The sequence below is a fragment of the Orycteropus afer genome, unplaced genomic scaffold (genome assembly GCF_000298275.1).
Source record: "Orycteropus afer afer isolate SDZICR_OR568_19922 unplaced genomic scaffold, OryAfe1.0 scaffold00145, whole genome shotgun sequence".
In the NCBI taxonomy this organism is placed as follows: Eukaryota; Metazoa; Chordata; class Mammalia; order Tubulidentata; family Orycteropodidae; genus Orycteropus; species Orycteropus afer.
The window spans coordinates 7,753,922-7,769,688 of NW_006921732.1; the positions used below are offsets into that span (position 1 = coordinate 7,753,922).

The window sequence follows — 15,767 nt, forward strand, 5'->3', positions numbered from 1 at the left end:
CATACTTTGTGCATTCCATGTTCTGATTATTAATGGATGTTTGCAGCTGTTTCTTCCCATTTTCAGTCATACCCCATCAGCAAATGGAGCTCCCAAAAGTTTTACTCCATCCACATCATTAAGGTTGATTCTTCTTGGAGTAGGCAGCTCTTCTCCAGTTGTATTTTGAGTGCCTTCTAACCTGAGGGGCTCATCTTCAGGTACTATATCAGACAATGTTTCAGGGCTGTTCATAAAGTGTTTTAGTAATGTATTAGACAGTATTTCACTGGTATTCATAAGCTGTTCACTGGCCAATTTTTTAAGACGTGAATGGCCCCATTGTTCCCTGTCTGTCTTAGTCTGGAAGCTCTGCTGAAACCTGCCCACCATGGGTGACCCTGTTGGTATTTGAAATACTGGTGGCATCGCCTCCAGCCTCACAGCAACATGCAAACCACCACAATATGACAAACTGACAGATGAGTGGTGTCCAGAGCTCTATATGACAACCTTAAAACCAAAAACCAAAAAAACCCACTGCCATTGAATCGCTTCCGACTCATAGCGACCCCCATTGGGTTTCCAAGGCTATAAATCTTTATGGAAGTAGATTGTTTTGCCTTCCTTCTGCAGAGCAGCTGGTGGGTTTGAACCGCTGACCTGGTTAGTAGCCAAATGCCTTATCCACTGTGCCACCATGGCGCCCTTAAGTGCAGCATAATGAAACATTGCACGGTCCTGCATCACCCTCACAGTCCCCAGCATGTTCGAGTCCACCATTATGGTGGTTGTTCTATTCCATCTCAACTAGGGTCTCCCTCACCCTTGCTGGCCCTCCACTTGACTAAACATGATGTCCTCCTCCAGTGATTGATCTCTCCTGATGATGTATCTATAACAAGACATGAGGACAGTGTTCCCCTGTGCTCTACAAAATTTTAATTTGGGAGCTCTGGTGGTGTAGAGCCTAAAGTATTTGACTGCTAACCAGAAAGCTGGTGGTTCAGACCCACCAGCCACTCCTCGGAAGGAAGACTGGGTAATCTACTTCCATAAAGATACCACTTCAGAAACCCAAGGAGGGGTTGCTATGAGTTGAATCGACTCAACAACAGTGAGGTTTCTTTTTTTTTTGGCTGGAAGTAGATTGCTAGGCCTTTCTTTCTAGTCTGTCTTCTTAGTCTAGAAGCTCCATTGAAACTGTCCACCATGGGTGACTGCTGACATTTGAAATACTAGTAGCATAGCTTCCTGCATTACAGAAACACACAAGCAACCACAGTATGACACACTGACAGAAGGAAGGTGGCATGGAGAAAGCCATTATATAATGTATATTAAGGCCTGACACATAGTAGGTTTTCAAAAAATGATAGGCATTGGAACTCTGCACACATGAAGCCTGGCCTCTTTTTCTCATGTGTACACACTTCCAGTCTAAAAGTGCTTGCACATGATTTGCTGTGTCTGGTGATTCTAAAGCCCAGTGAGTCAGCTGAGTGGCTAACAGCACCAGAGAGGACATCATTCAAAATGCTTGGTGGAGTGGGGGTGCTGAATCTTGGGTCTCCTCACTTCTCCTCATTGTCCTTTTTGTGGATTCTGGAGCAGGCTGTGATCTGCCCAGGGAGTGTAGTAGCACTCCCCTGGCTGTTGCCCCGCCCTAGGCATGGCCCTGGCCCCAGGCCTGGAATTTGATCAGAAGCTGGGAAGGGGAGTGGCTCTTGGGTCTCCCTAAAGTGGCCTCACGTTTCCAGCACCGTTCCAGGGCTGAGCTGAGCTAAAACATAAAATCAAACCCATCGCCTTCAAGTCAACTGCAACTCACAGCAATCCTAAGAGACAGAGTAGAACTGCCCCATAGGGTTCCCAAGGCTGTAACTCTTTACAGAAGCAGACTGTCACATCTTTCTTCCCTGGATGGATTCTAACTACCGTTTGGTTAGCAGCCAAGCACCTTAATCACTGCACCACCAGGTGGGTCTAAATTACCTTTTGGTTTCTTAGGGAGGGTGTGGAAAGATAGACTCAGCACCTCTCTTCCCTACAGGGCTTTGAACTGGTTCTTTTTGGTTGGAAGGCCTATTTTCTAAGAACAGAGGCATAGTGAACTATGGGAAGGTCTAAAGTTAGAAGACTCTGGCTGCTTCTTGAAATACCTTCGGGCTAGCAGCTTCCCCTTTCTCAGCCTCAGTTTCCTCATCTGTAACATGAGGACATGGGAGTAATAATGGTCTCTGTCTCTTGATCCTGTTCGTGCCAGGCAGGTTAACACCATACTGTTGTCGTTTTCCGCTGAGTAGGCCCTGACTCATAGCGACCCCTCCTTGGGTTTCCGAGGCAGTATCACTATGGAAGTAGGATTGCCCAACCTCCTTCCTTCCGAGGAGTGGCTGATGGGTTTGAACCACCAGCCTTCTGGTGAGCAGTCAAGTGCCTTAGGCACTGTGCTACCAGAGCTCCTAACATTCATATAAAGAAGACTTCTTCTAGAGGTTGAATGAGCACCTCCAGGCTTTGAAAAGCAGTGGGGGTATATGGAAATGGGCCTGACCCAGCAGAGGAAGGGACCCAAGGGTTAGATGACTTTGGGGTAAGGGAAGAGGAAGAGACCATTGTTCTCTCCCAGCAACTCCACACTTTTGAGACTTTTGAGACTCTTGAGACTCCAAGCTTACCTGGTCCCCACCCTCCCCTGCCTTTGAAGATAAAAGTAGAGCTTCAGGGCAGCACAGCTAGAGAAGGTGGGCCTCCCTGCTTAAACTGGTTCTCAGCCAGGCTAAATGAGGGTGGGAGGGGCCTTTTGGGCCTGTCACCCCGTGTGTCTTTACCTCAGAGATCCCTGCAGCCCATCCAGCTCAGGAGCTAGAAGGAATGATCTGGGATCAACTGTTTAGAGACCATTTCCCTGGCTAGCTCCTGCTCTATGTCAACTGGAAGGCAGGAGAGCCAGGCAGCAACTAATGGGTGGTTTCTGAAATGCGAGGCTGTGTCTCAGAATTAACACACTGCCCCTCCAACACCTCTGCAGCACTTCTGCCTGGCTCTGGAGTCAGCAAAACCCAAGTCCTGTCTCCCTCTGCCATTTATTGGCCGTGTGTCCTTGGGTGAATCTTTCCTTGAGAACCTCCAGTGCTTCCCATCCCATGATATGGAGTAAAATCCAAACTCTACTGGGACCTACAAGGCCTGACATGACGTGGCCCTGTCTGCTCCCTACTGTACTCCCTGTGTGCTACCCTCCTTGATGCCACCCTGATTATACCATTGTTCCTCTGACATGTCAAGTGTGCCCCCCTCTTTGGGATATTTGCCCCTTTGGTTCCTCCTGCCTGGAACCCTTCACCCAGAGCATTGCATAACTGCTCCTTGTCATGCAGATCTTGCCCCTGAAGCCTCCTTGATTACTCAACCTTAACTAGCTCCTCCCTGTTCACCACCCTCTCTCTTTGTCACATCTCTTCTTCTTTGAAGCACTTCTCACTCTCTAAAATTATTTTGTTCCTTTATTTGTTATCATCCGACCATGTGTCATGTTCAATGCTGCATCCCCAGCATCTTAAAGGAATGAATGGGAGTTTTTTTTTTTAAATAAAAAAGATTGATATTAACCCCCAGCTGGAATAAGCCTCTTTCTAACCTTTCCCTCCTCTCTGGGTCTTGGTTTTGTCCTTCGTAGGGTCCCACCTACCCTCTGACCCAGCCAGCCCTTAGATTTGCATCCTGAGGCCCCACGTCCAGGCTACACAAGACCCAGTTCCCAGCAGTCCCTTCTGGGACCTGGTCATCTATCCCATGCCACTCCCTGTTCCCTTCTGTTCACTGGTTCCCAGGGCTGGGCCTCTTGATGCCTGAGACGCCCTAGTCATGAACTGTCTCCTCCCTGCCACTAAATGCGCCTCACCCTCACATGGCACAAACCTTCCGTACAAGACTTCAGAAGGCGCAGGGTGTCTGGTTTGATAATATAGAGATTGTCACTCTTGAGTTTGTGGACAAATGAAATCATGAGGTCATTTTTACCTAAATCACCATTAAGCTGGAGCCATCCCACCATGCATATATATATCTGAAACAGAGAGAAAAACTTCAATGCAGCCTGATATAACATCTCTTGGTTTTGGTTTATAGTTACTACCTCTCAGGTGGCCATTTATGACTAGGTGTGCCTTCATTCAAGCCATGTGATCAAGTGTTGACTGGAGCAGAAAAATGTGCTGCTCCATCAGAGAACCTCGCTGGCTTGATTTCACATAGTTTTAGCATGCACTTAGAAAGCTTGGGTCTGTGCCCTTTCTTGTCCCAATGTCCTCTCCTCCTGTGCCTGGAATGCTTTGTTCTCAGTGAACCTGAGCTGGTTTCTAGGGATTGCCATTCTTTTCCAAGAGGACGGGTCTTGGACCTTTCTGGGGCCTGGAAAATGAAGTTTCTCCACAGTTGCTCAGTTGGTAACCAGACTGTGTGTGGACATCATGGGAGGGCTTCAGGAGAGTGCCAGACTCCAGCCTGTTCAATATGGCGATTCTTGGCTGAAATGAAACCCTGGTAGTAAACGTAGTAAACAAATTGCAGGTTCAAATAAATGCCAGTGCCAGAAGGAAAGTGAGTAGATTGTCACAGATCTAGGTTAAAATAGATTCCTCTAATCCTCCCTACTGCTGCTGGGAGCTTCCCTGTAGCCCTCCCTGTTGACCTGTGGCTTGGGCCCTGGTCTTCATGCTTTGCCTAGGCTCTGTAAGGACCACCTGGCCAGTCAAAGGGGACATCTGATAACCCAGGAATCTGGATAGGTTATGTGGCTCTTTCTGGGTAGGTCGATTTCCTGTGTTGTCTAACACTTTAGTTTTTTCACAGTGTGAAGAGCTGACCCATCCTGTCACTTTCTATAGGTCAGGTCCTGCTCTAAGCACTTTACACGCATCATTGCCTTTACTCCTCACTATGTTATTGGAACCCCTGGGTGATACAAACGGTTAACGTGTTTGGCTGCTAATCAAAGGGTTGGAGGTTTGAGTCTATCCAGAGGTCCCTCAGATGAAAGGCTAATGATTACTTCTGAAAAATCAGCCACTGAAAACCCAGTGGAGCACAGTTCTATTCTCAGCACATATAATCACCATGAGTCAGAATCAACTCAGAAGGCAACTGTTTGGGAGCCCCTGGGTGGTACAAATGGTTAATGAGTTTGGCTGCTAACTGAAAGGTTGAAGATTTGCATTCACCTTGAGGTGCTTTGGAAGAAAATCCTGGTGATCTACCTCCAAAAGAGGCACAGTGCTGTCTGAAACATATGGGGTTGCCATGAGTCAGAATCGACTTGACAGCAACTGGGTATGATATTATGATGCCCCTGTTACAGGTGTGGAACGTGAGGTCCAGAGTGGCTTAGGTAAATGGCTTAGGGTTATCCAGACAGAGAGACAGGGTCAGGATCCCACTGGAGTCTGGGTCCTCTGGGCCTTGTGCCTGCCTTCTTACCAGCCCCCTCTGCCTTCCTTTTTCCTTCTTTTTCTTCTCACTGCCCATCTTGCTCATCATTTTTTCAACAAAACATCCTTGAGGGATTCAATTCCTTTGAGACAATAGGGAATATGAGTTGGGACTAGAATAGGTAGGATTAGCCCATCTTGAGGCCCAGGGGAAGCCCCTGTGCATAGTAACTGCCCAGTAAAGGCATGCTTGGTGTATCAGCTCTGCTTAGCAGCCTCCTCCAGGGACCAGGTCAGCCTTGGCTCTGGCTCTCCTAACTCTTTGATCAGTGACTCAGGGCTGGGAGGTCTCCTGCCTTAGAAGCAGCCCACAAGGGTTGGTGTCCCCTTGTTAGGCCTTGTTCTGAGGCCTAACCTGCTCCTCACATTGTGTAAAGGAATGAATGAATGAACTGTGCTTAGGAATAGTTAACTTGAGTACTGTGGTAAAAAAAAAAAAAGTTTTAAAGTCAGTGTATTGTACTAGGGGAAACTGGGTGAGGTGGGAAGGAGATGAGCAAGAGGACTGCAGACCTGAGTAGGTAGATGACAGCTGGGAACTTTCTGGGGCTTTGGGGGAGGGAAGGGGATGCTCAGTTGGGAGGTGCTGCCTGAGGAGCTGGGGCTGGGCTGGGGCTGAGGCAGGGAGAAGGGGCCCTGGCTGCTGAGCAGGGTGAGGAGAGGGACCTTCAGGGGGCTGGAGAAGCAGCTGGGGCCTGGAAGGGCTGCCCTGGGGCCCACCCGGCTGCCAGCTTCCTGGGGCAGGAAGTCCCAGCTGCAGCCAGACTCTTGCAGGACTGAGAGCAGCTCATGCCTGAGGAATGTGTGCAGTGGGGGAGGTGGAGAGGGGGCCCCTTTCCTGGCTGCCTCACTTGGGTGTATATGTGTCTCTGTGTGTGTGTCTGTGTGTGTGTACATGCACATGCGCACAAGCTCTTTTACATGCTTCGTTTCCTACCTCTATGCTTCTCCTCCCTCTCTCCCTCCCTCCCACTTTTCCTTTTTATCTCTCTCTCTTTTCCTTCTCTTTTTCTGGCTCTGTTTACTTCTCTCTGTTTGTAATGTCTCCCTCCTTCTCCTTCTCTCTTCTCTCCCTTGCTCTCCTGTGAGGGACTTGTGATGCCCCATAGCTGGTGTGCCCAGCTCCAAAGTAAATGGGGTCGCTTGCAGGATGGCAGAGCCTGGGCCCATCTTCTGGCAGCCTGTTGCCATGGTGACCCAGCGGCAGCACCAGACAGCGGCCTCCGCTGTTTGGCAGGGAGGGCTTAGACAGCTCTGGTGGGAGAGGAGTTGGGCCAGTTCTTATAGCCCCTGAATGGCCCCATCCTTTTGCCAGGAGCCTCTGCATGGGGGTGATTACCTATGAGCAGGGGTTCTAGGCTGACCCTAAGAGGCCACTTCATTGGGGGAGCAAGCATACTTGGGGTCAGATCCTTGTTCAAATCCCCCCTGGCCTCTTTCTGGGGTCTGCTGGCAATGCGGGTGAGGGAGATGTGGCAAGCCACCTCAAGGGAGGAAGCCACAGGGAGGCAGCTGTCACGTGGCTGAGGGGAATGGAAGAACTGACAGGAAGACCTGCTCCTCAGTTGAAGGGCCTACATGGAAAAGCAGTGAGCCCTCTGTCTCGGGGAGCAAGCAAGCGGATGCTGGACAGCCACTGGAAGCGGTTGGTAGCTGGGATCCCTGTGCCTGAGAAGGGCACATAGAGCTGACCATGAGGTTTCCTCCCACTCCCAAGAGCTGAGGGTTTTCAAAGTACAGTTTTTGGCTCACAGAGAGCTTGCAGTTTCCTGGCTGGTCGTAGTCCCTGGGCCTTGAGTATTCAGTGCGACAGTGTCCCGGAAAGTCTCTTGACTCAGACTATGCTGGGAGGAGGGACTGATACCATTATGTTTCCCACAGAGTACATGAGGGTGGACTGGAAGGAACTCTTACTAGGAGAGGGAAGCTTCCTGGGAGTGTTGGTTCCTGTGTGGGTCCTGGCTTGGCATGTGTGAGTAAAGAAGGGCATGTGGTTGGCACAAATGCCTGACACCCAGCAGTACCTATCCTGCTCTTGGTCCTTTATGGCAAAGTGGCCAAGCAGCTGCAACCCTTAAGTTAAAACAGAACTGAGTTCAAGTCCCAATGCTGCCCTTTACTGGCTGTGTGATTTTGTGTGTGCACAAGTTATTTAACCTTCTTAAGTCTCTGTATCCCCCTTTATAAAATGAGATTATTAATAATATGATTAATGATCATATTATTAATTATTAATAGGACTATGTGAAGATTAAAAGTGATAATGCATGTAAAATGTTTAGCACAGTGTCTGGCACATATTAAATACTTAAATAGAGGAGTGTGATTATCTTCAATGTTACCTGCACATCTACCTCTTTCAATTTTATAAATGAGGAAGCTGAGGACAGAGAGCTTAACCCTTGCTCACATCCCACAGGTTGATAGTTCTGCGGCACAGTGCAGGGACAGCCACCCAACAGCACACAGGAGTAGGAGAGAAGATTTTGGATGAGGTTAATCTGAGCCCTGGGGCCCCACACAACCAGTTACCTCATCCTTCAGGTTTTGGCTTCCGGCCCCCCACAGTCAGGCTCCTCACACGCTCCGGCTCCCCACACACTCCCACAGGCTCCTGCATGCCCACTGGTGTGACAGCATCTCTCAGTGCTGGTTCTCATGTCTCCCATCTAGACTGCAGGCTTGGGGGAAGGTGGGGCCCACTCAGGCTGGGTCATTAGGTTATTCAGGGGCAGGCCTTGGCTCAACCTCTCAACAAAGGCTTGAATAGAAAGAAGGGAGGAAACCACTGCATTTTACAAAGCACTTTCAAATATGTTCTCTCCTTTGTGCCTCAAGACAGTTCTGCAAAGTACTTATTATTCTCATTTTACAGATAAGGAAACTGGCCTGTGATGGGTGCTCAATTGTTGCTGAATGAGTGATAGAAGCAAGGGAGGGAAAGCAATTGCCCGAGGCTCCTCAGCTAGTGAGGATAGATTTGGGATTCAAGTACTGTCTGTGGACTCCAGATCCCACTGTCTCAGGCTGTCTCCCTGCTCATGTTTCCATTTCCCAAAATTGAGGAGCAGAGGCTGCCAGAGTCCATTGGTGGTTTAGGAAAAAGATAGTCCCTGCCCAGCGCAACTGCTTTATGCTCTCTAAGTAGAATCTGGACGCTTGAACTTGCTGCTGACGTTTGAAGTCCATCACTAGCTCTGTAATAGGAGGGACAGGTACAAGCTGAACTGTCTTACATGGGATGGGCTGACTCATTCCTGGAAGGAAAAGCTTCCCAGGGCTGGAAAATCAACCCTGACAAGGACACACAGCCCCTTACAGATGACAAAGGACCTTTATAGCTCTTTTATTTTATTTTCACAACATCCCAGAGGGGCTGACAGGATGAGGATTATCAACCTTCTTACCAGATGAGGAGAATGAAGCCCAGACAGCAGAGGTGATTTGACCAAGATCACATAGTGAACTGGTATCAGAACTAAGGTTTGAACTTGGTCCCTGCACCCTACCTAACATTTTCCGAGTGACTTAGTTTGCTGTGTGTTGTGGTTAAGGGTCGACTTTCAGATAAAATTGAGTGATTGAGTGTGCACCTACACATAGTCAAAGATGAGGAGGTTAAGCTTTAGGCTTGATTCCTTTACAAAGCAATGAATAAAGGTAAGACCTTGCCTCCATCTTCATTATTTTAACAGTTCCCAAAATTGAGGTGCCCTGCCTGGTCCGTGGCTGAGGAGGGTGCTGACCATGGCTCTGCTCCCTGTGAAGAAGCCTTTCTTCCTGACAGGGTGACATAAATGGTGAACACACTTGGCAGTTAACCAAAAGGTTAGAGGTTTGAGTCCACCCCAAGGTGCCTTGGAAGAAAGGCCTGATGGTTTACCTCAGAAAAATCAGCCATTGAAAACCCTGTGGAGCACAGCTGTACCTTCACACACCATGAGTCGGAATGGACTCAACAGCAACTCTTTTTTCCTGGGTCCCCCTGCCTCTGCCTGCAGTTAGTCACCAGAGCCTAAAGTTGTTTTCCTTCTTTTCTTTCCCTCTTTTCGTAACTCACTTCATCTTTGCCCTCCCCAGATCTACAGACAGGTCTCAGAGCCCAGCCTGTGTCCAGCTGGGGTCCAGATGCCACCCTTCGACTGTTCACACAGGACTCTCCTATTCCCTATCCCTCAGAAAGTGCCAAGCTCCCTTGGCCTGGGAGGGGTGTGAGCAGGGGTCGGCCAGTCAGTTCCCTGTAAGGGTGCATAGCTCTGTGAGTGAGCATCACTCCATGCGAGCAGGGTGTGACTTGGCCAAGGTGGAGAGTGAAGTTGGATTCACCCAGTCACTCAGCCTCCTTGATACAATGCTCCCTCACACAAGCACAACACTTCATAGTTAGCCTTCAGTCTGGAAACCTTTGAGCCTCACACTACTCTTGGGTGGGAAATCTGCCTGATCTTCACAAAAGGAAATAGGTTTCAGTAAGTTCTGACAAACTGTAAGCCCTTTTACGTATGACCTTGTACAGAGAGCCTCCGTGCCTCAGTTTCCCCATCCATACAACAAAACAGTCGTAACTGCAAAGCACTTCTTATCCTCAAGGAACTGAAGAATGCTATAGTGTAGGATTAGGAGTTGGGAGTTCTCTGGGCTCAGAGGCCCTTGTGTACCTCACCAGTGATAATACCTCCCGAACTTACATGTAGGTCAGATGAGATAGGAACGATGGGAAAGTATTTAGGAATTGCCCTCTCCACCCTTTCTGCTTCTGTCTGGCTTCTCAGTCAGTGAGGTGGTTCTCAAGATTACTCTTCAGGAGGGTGGTGTCCGATTTCATACGAGGTTATTTTTACCCTTCGGGGTGGAGGGAGGCAGGTGATGTTTAGGCTGTCCTTACTAGAATGGGGTGAAGGAGCAGAGATGGAAGCGGGGCTTCCAGTGGGGAATCTTACTTGACTTTAGGGTCCACATCCTCCCAGCCATATGGAGTGATGCTAGTGGGACTCAGGGACCCGCTGAGCAAACTCATGTTTTGGTCCACAATGAGCCAGGCCTTGTGCTAAGCCCCATGAATGTCAGGAGTAGAGAGGGCTCCTGCCCTCATGGACTTACAGTCTGGTGTCAATCAAATGCTCCCATAATTAAATGAACGTTATCCCAATGTCAAGTACTGCAGAGGCATAGTAGAGGGTGTCAGGGGCACTGAGGCTGGGAGAAGAAATAATGGAGCTGAGGGGTGAGCAGGCATGACAGAGGTGAGGAAAGAGTGTTCCAGGAAGAGGGAGTATCATGGGCAAAGGCCCGGTGGTGGGAGGCAGCGTGATGAGTACAGAGCTGAAAGAAAGGCAGTGTGGCTGGGTGGGGAGAGCAAGGGACAGTGTGAGCAAGACTGGAGGTATGCACGGGAGGAGGGCCCTATGGGACCATGTGGGCCTTGTTAAGGAGTACCTCCATAAGCCAAATCCTCTCCTGGTTGCAAAGAGTCTTGGAGATTATCTAGTTTAAATGCTCCATTTGACAGAGGAGGAGACTGAGGCCATACAGACCATTTGTTAAAAGAGCCCTGGTGGTGTAGTAGTTAAGTGCTCAGCTCCTAACTGAAAGGTTGGTGGTTTGAGCCCTCCAGTCCTCTGTGGGAGAAAGATGGGGCAGTCTGCTTCCATAAAGTTTTACAGCTTTGGAAACCCTGTGGGGCAGGCAGTCCTGCCCTGTCCTATAGAGTCACTATGATTTACAATGAACTTGACTACACACAACAACAGCAACACCTTTTGTTAAGGAGTCCTGGTGGCACAGTGGTTAGGTGCTCCACTGCTTACAGAAAAGTTGGTGGTTCCAACCCACCAGGTGCTCCAGGGCAGAAAAGACCTGCTGGTCTGTTCCCATGAAGATTACAGCCTAGGAAACAGTATGGGGCATTCTACTGTGTCCTGTAGGGTCTCTGTGAATCTGAATGGACTTGATGGCTCACAACAATAACAGTCTTGTGTTAAGCACTTACCAGGTGCCCGAACCATTAAACACTGCTTTCACCATCTTTTGCAATTCTCATTATAACACCAGTTCTTTTATTATCCCCACTTGACAGATGAGGAACCTGAGGCATAGAAAGGTAAAACCACTGGCCCAAAGTCTCTTGGGGATGACAAGCTGATAAAAGTTCCATTTATAGTCATCTTTATAGGAAGGCAGCTAAACTGAAAATAACCCATGAAAACTACTCCAGAAGAGGAGGTGGGGAGGTGGGGGAGACAGACTTGTCCTTGGCATAGTTTCAATTATGTCAGTTATGTCTCTTACCTCATCTCTCTTTCCCACAAGGCTTGGGGGCCAGGCAAGATTAGTGGGTTGCACACCCTTCTGTTTGTTCTCATATTGGGAAAGCAGAAGCACTGGCCCTCAGAAGAAAGGAAAAGCTTGCCATTTTCCAGCAGCCTTTGGTCAGCCTGCACTGGGTTGTGAGCACTGAACTGGGATTCAGGGTCTTGGGTTCTGTTCCCATCTTGGTTACTGACTGGCTGTATGACTTGGGGTAGTTTGCTTTCTCTCTGGTTCTCAGATGGAAAGAGTTTCTTCCACCTTCCCCCCATCCAAGGATAGAATGGAAGTACTATAAAGATGCAACATGGACTTTGGATGGAGGGTGGCTTTTTTCTTTTTTTAAATTGTGCTTTGGGTGCAAATTTACAGAGTGAAATTTGTTTTGCATTTAACAGTTCATGCACATTTGATTTCATACCCCGTTACCATCCCCAACCATAACACAGTCTCTTCCCTTCCTATCCCTGCCACCATCCCATCCCCTCTGTGCCCCTCTCAACTATACACTCCTGTCTGTCCAGCTTTCCCTCCATGTGACCGCCGCCCTGTGGTGCCCCATGGCTGAAGCTGTAAGGGCTGTATCTCTCTAGAGTAGGTGGATGCACTACCCTGGGGCGGACGGGTGTTCTGCATGCATGTGCATGTTAGGCTGAGCACCAGTCCCTGGGAATGAGTCCGTTCCTAGGCCCAGGGTATTCTGGGGCCATAGTCTTGAGGGTTCCACCAGACTCTATCCGACCAGTAATACTGGTCATTTTTGGCAAACATGGGCTTTGGATGGTGGGTCCAGGAATAACTTTTAAACTCTACCACTTTCCAGATGCTTAAAAGTATTGTATACTCTCTCATCCTTGGTTTTCTCACCAGAAAAATGGGTAGAATAACAATGCTTTCCTGGCAATGTAGATTCAAGAATCAATGAGAAAATACATCTGAAAGTTCCTAGCATAAAACCTGATACATGGTAGGTGTTCAATAAATGGCAAATGAATGAGTGGCATATAAGACCCAAAAAACCAAACCAGTTGATGTCAGTTCCAACTCATGGTGACCCCAGTGCATATATATAAAAAAAAAAAAAGCAAAAAAACCCAAAAACCCCAATCCACAGCCATTGACTCCATTCCAATTCATAGTGACACTATATGACAAAGTGGAACTGCCTCGCAGGGTTTCCAAGGCTGTAACTCTTTTTTTTTTTTTAGGATTACTTTTTTGTTTTTAATGTAGGACAGTCAGGCAGAATTACTGTGAAGCTAAGCTTCAGTGGCCCTCACCTGTGCAGGCCTGTTCTAAATAAGAAGAAACTTTTGTTCCTAAATTGACCTTTTTTTAACTTTTATTGTGGTGAAAACATACACAACAAATTTTTCAACATAACATCTTCCCCATTTACAGCTCAGGGACATTGATGATGTTTTTCATTTTGTGGCAACATTATTGCTATCCTTTTCCAAATATTCCACCACTATTACCATAAACTCCGTGTCACACAAACAAAAGCTTCCCCTTTCCCCCTCCTCCTACCCCTGGTAACCACTAATAGTCTTTGGTATATATACATGTGTGTGTATATGTGTGTATTATTGTATATATATATAATATTTTCCCTAAAACCTATCTAGGATTTTAGCTTTCCCTCCCCTCCCATCCCTGGTAACCAACAAAGAAAGTTTCCTTCTATGTATAAATCTTACCTTGACTTTTTACAACAGTGGGCTAATACAATATTTGCCCTTCTGTGATTAATGTATTTCACTCAGCATAGTGTCCTCCAAGTTCATCTACGTTATGCAGTGTTTTTCAGATTCTACATTATTCTTTAGGGTTGCATAGTATTCCATTGTGTGTACATACCACAGTTTGTTTATCCATTCCTCGGTTGATGGGCACTTAAGTTGGGTTCCATCTCTTTGCTATTATGAATAGTGCTGCAGTGAACCTGGGTGTGCATAATCTAGTCATGTCCTGCCTCTCACTTCTTTAGGATATATACCTAGTAATGGAATTGTTGGATCAAATGGTATTTCTGTTTCTAGTTTTTCAGCGAATCACCATACTGATTTTCACAGTGGTTTTTATCATTTTACAGTCCCACCAGCAGTGTATGAGAGTCCCAATCTCTCCACATCCTCACCAGCATTTGTTATTTTTTGTCTTGCTGAACTTTGCTACTAACGTTGGGGTGAGATGGTATCTCATGGTTGTTTTGTTTTTCATCTCTTTATTGGCTAATGATCACGAACATTTCTTCATGTGCTTGTTGGCTGCCTGGATATCTTCTTTGGTGAAGTGTCTGTTCATATCTTCTGCAAGGCTGTAAATCTTTATGGAAGCAGACCACCACATCTTTCTCCTACAGAGTGGCTGATGGGTTCAAACTGCTGACCTTTTGGTTAACAGTTAACCACTGTACCACAAGGGCTCCTTCCAGAGCATATACCCACTGCCACTGAGTTGATTTTGACTCATTGACCCTATAGGACAGAGTAGAACTGCCCCATAGGGTTTCCAAGGCTGTAAATCTCTATGAAAGCAGACTGCCACATCTTTCTCCCATGGAACAACTGGTGGACTTGAACCACTGACCTTTTCTTTGGCAGTTGAATGCTTTAACCACTATACCACCAGAGCTCCTTCTGGTGCATACGTTGTGTTGCTGTTGTTAGGTGCCATCAAGTCAGCTCCGACTCATAGTGACCCTGTGTACAACAGAGTGAAACACTGCCTGGTCCTGCGCCAGCCTCATAACACTTACTATACCTGAACCCATCGTTGCAGCCACTGTGTCAATCCATCTTGTCGAGGGCCTTCCCCTTTTTGCTGACCCTCCACTTTACTGAACATGATATCCTTCTCCAGGGAATGGTCCCTTCCGACAACATGAGCAAAGTAGGTCAGACGAAGTCTGGCCATTCTTGCTTCCAAGCAGCATTCTGGCTGTACTTCTTCCAGGACAGATTTTTTTGTTTTTCTGGCAGTCCATGGTACTTTCAGTATTCTTTGGCAACACCATGACTCAAAAGCATCAACTCTTCTTTGGTCTTCTTTATTCATGGTTCAGCTTTCACGTGCATATGAGGTGATTGAAAACCCCATGGGTTAGGTTAGGTACACCTTAGTCTTCAAAGAGACATCTTTGCTCTTCAGCACTTTAAAGGGTCTTTTGCAGCAGATTTTCCCAGTGTAATATGATGTCTGATTTCTTGACTGCTGCTTCCATTGGTGTTCATTGTAGATCCAAGTAATATGAAACCTTTGACAACTCCAATCTTCTTTTCATTTATTGTGATGCTGCTTATCAGTACAGTTGTAAGGACTTTTGTTTTCTTCATGTTGAGGTGTAATCCATACTGCAGACTGTAGTCTTTAATCTTTATCAGTAAGCGTTTCAAGTCATCTTCACTTTCAGCAAGGAAGGTTGGGTTGTCTGCATAACATAGGTTATGAGTGAGTCTTCCTCCAATCCTGATGCCATGTTCCTCTTCATATAGTCCAGCTTCTCAGATTATTTGCTCAGCATACAGATTGAATAAGTGTGGTGAAAGGAGACAACCCTGACATACTACCTTCCTGATTTTAAACCATGCAATATCCCCTTGCTCTGTTCCAATGACTCCATCTTGGTCTATGTACAGATTCCTCATGAGCACAATTAATGTTCTGGAATTCCCATTCTTCACAATGTTATCCATAATTTGTTAGCCTTTGCAGAGTCCATAAGGCACAAGTAAACATGTTTCTGGTATTCTCTGCTTTCAGCCAAGATTCATCTGATGTCATCAGTGATATTCCTTGTTCCACCAGTTATCTGTCAGTTTGTTATACTCTGGTGACTTGCATGCTGCTGTGACACTGAAAGCTATGCCATGGTATTTCAAAATGCCAACAAGTTCACCCATGGTGGACAGGTTTCAGTGGAGCTTCCAGACTAAGACAGCTTAGGAAGGAGGACCTGACAATTTACTTCCGAAAGAATTGGTCAAT

The 15,767-nt window shown here is 47.2% G+C and overlaps 1 protein-coding gene across 1 annotated transcript in view; it reads left to right on the top strand.

Moving 5' to 3' along the window:
• Positions 1-6,621: 6,621 nt before the first annotated feature.
• ACOT11 (acyl-CoA thioesterase 11) overlaps positions 6,622-15,767 on the top strand; it is a 50,682-nt gene continuing 41,536 nt past the window's right edge. Inside the window, exon 1 of the mRNA XM_007945966.2 lies at positions 6,622-6,699. Coding sequence (XP_007944157.1) covers positions 6,622-6,699 — 78 coding nt within the window. The remainder of the gene's footprint in view (positions 6,700-15,767) is intronic.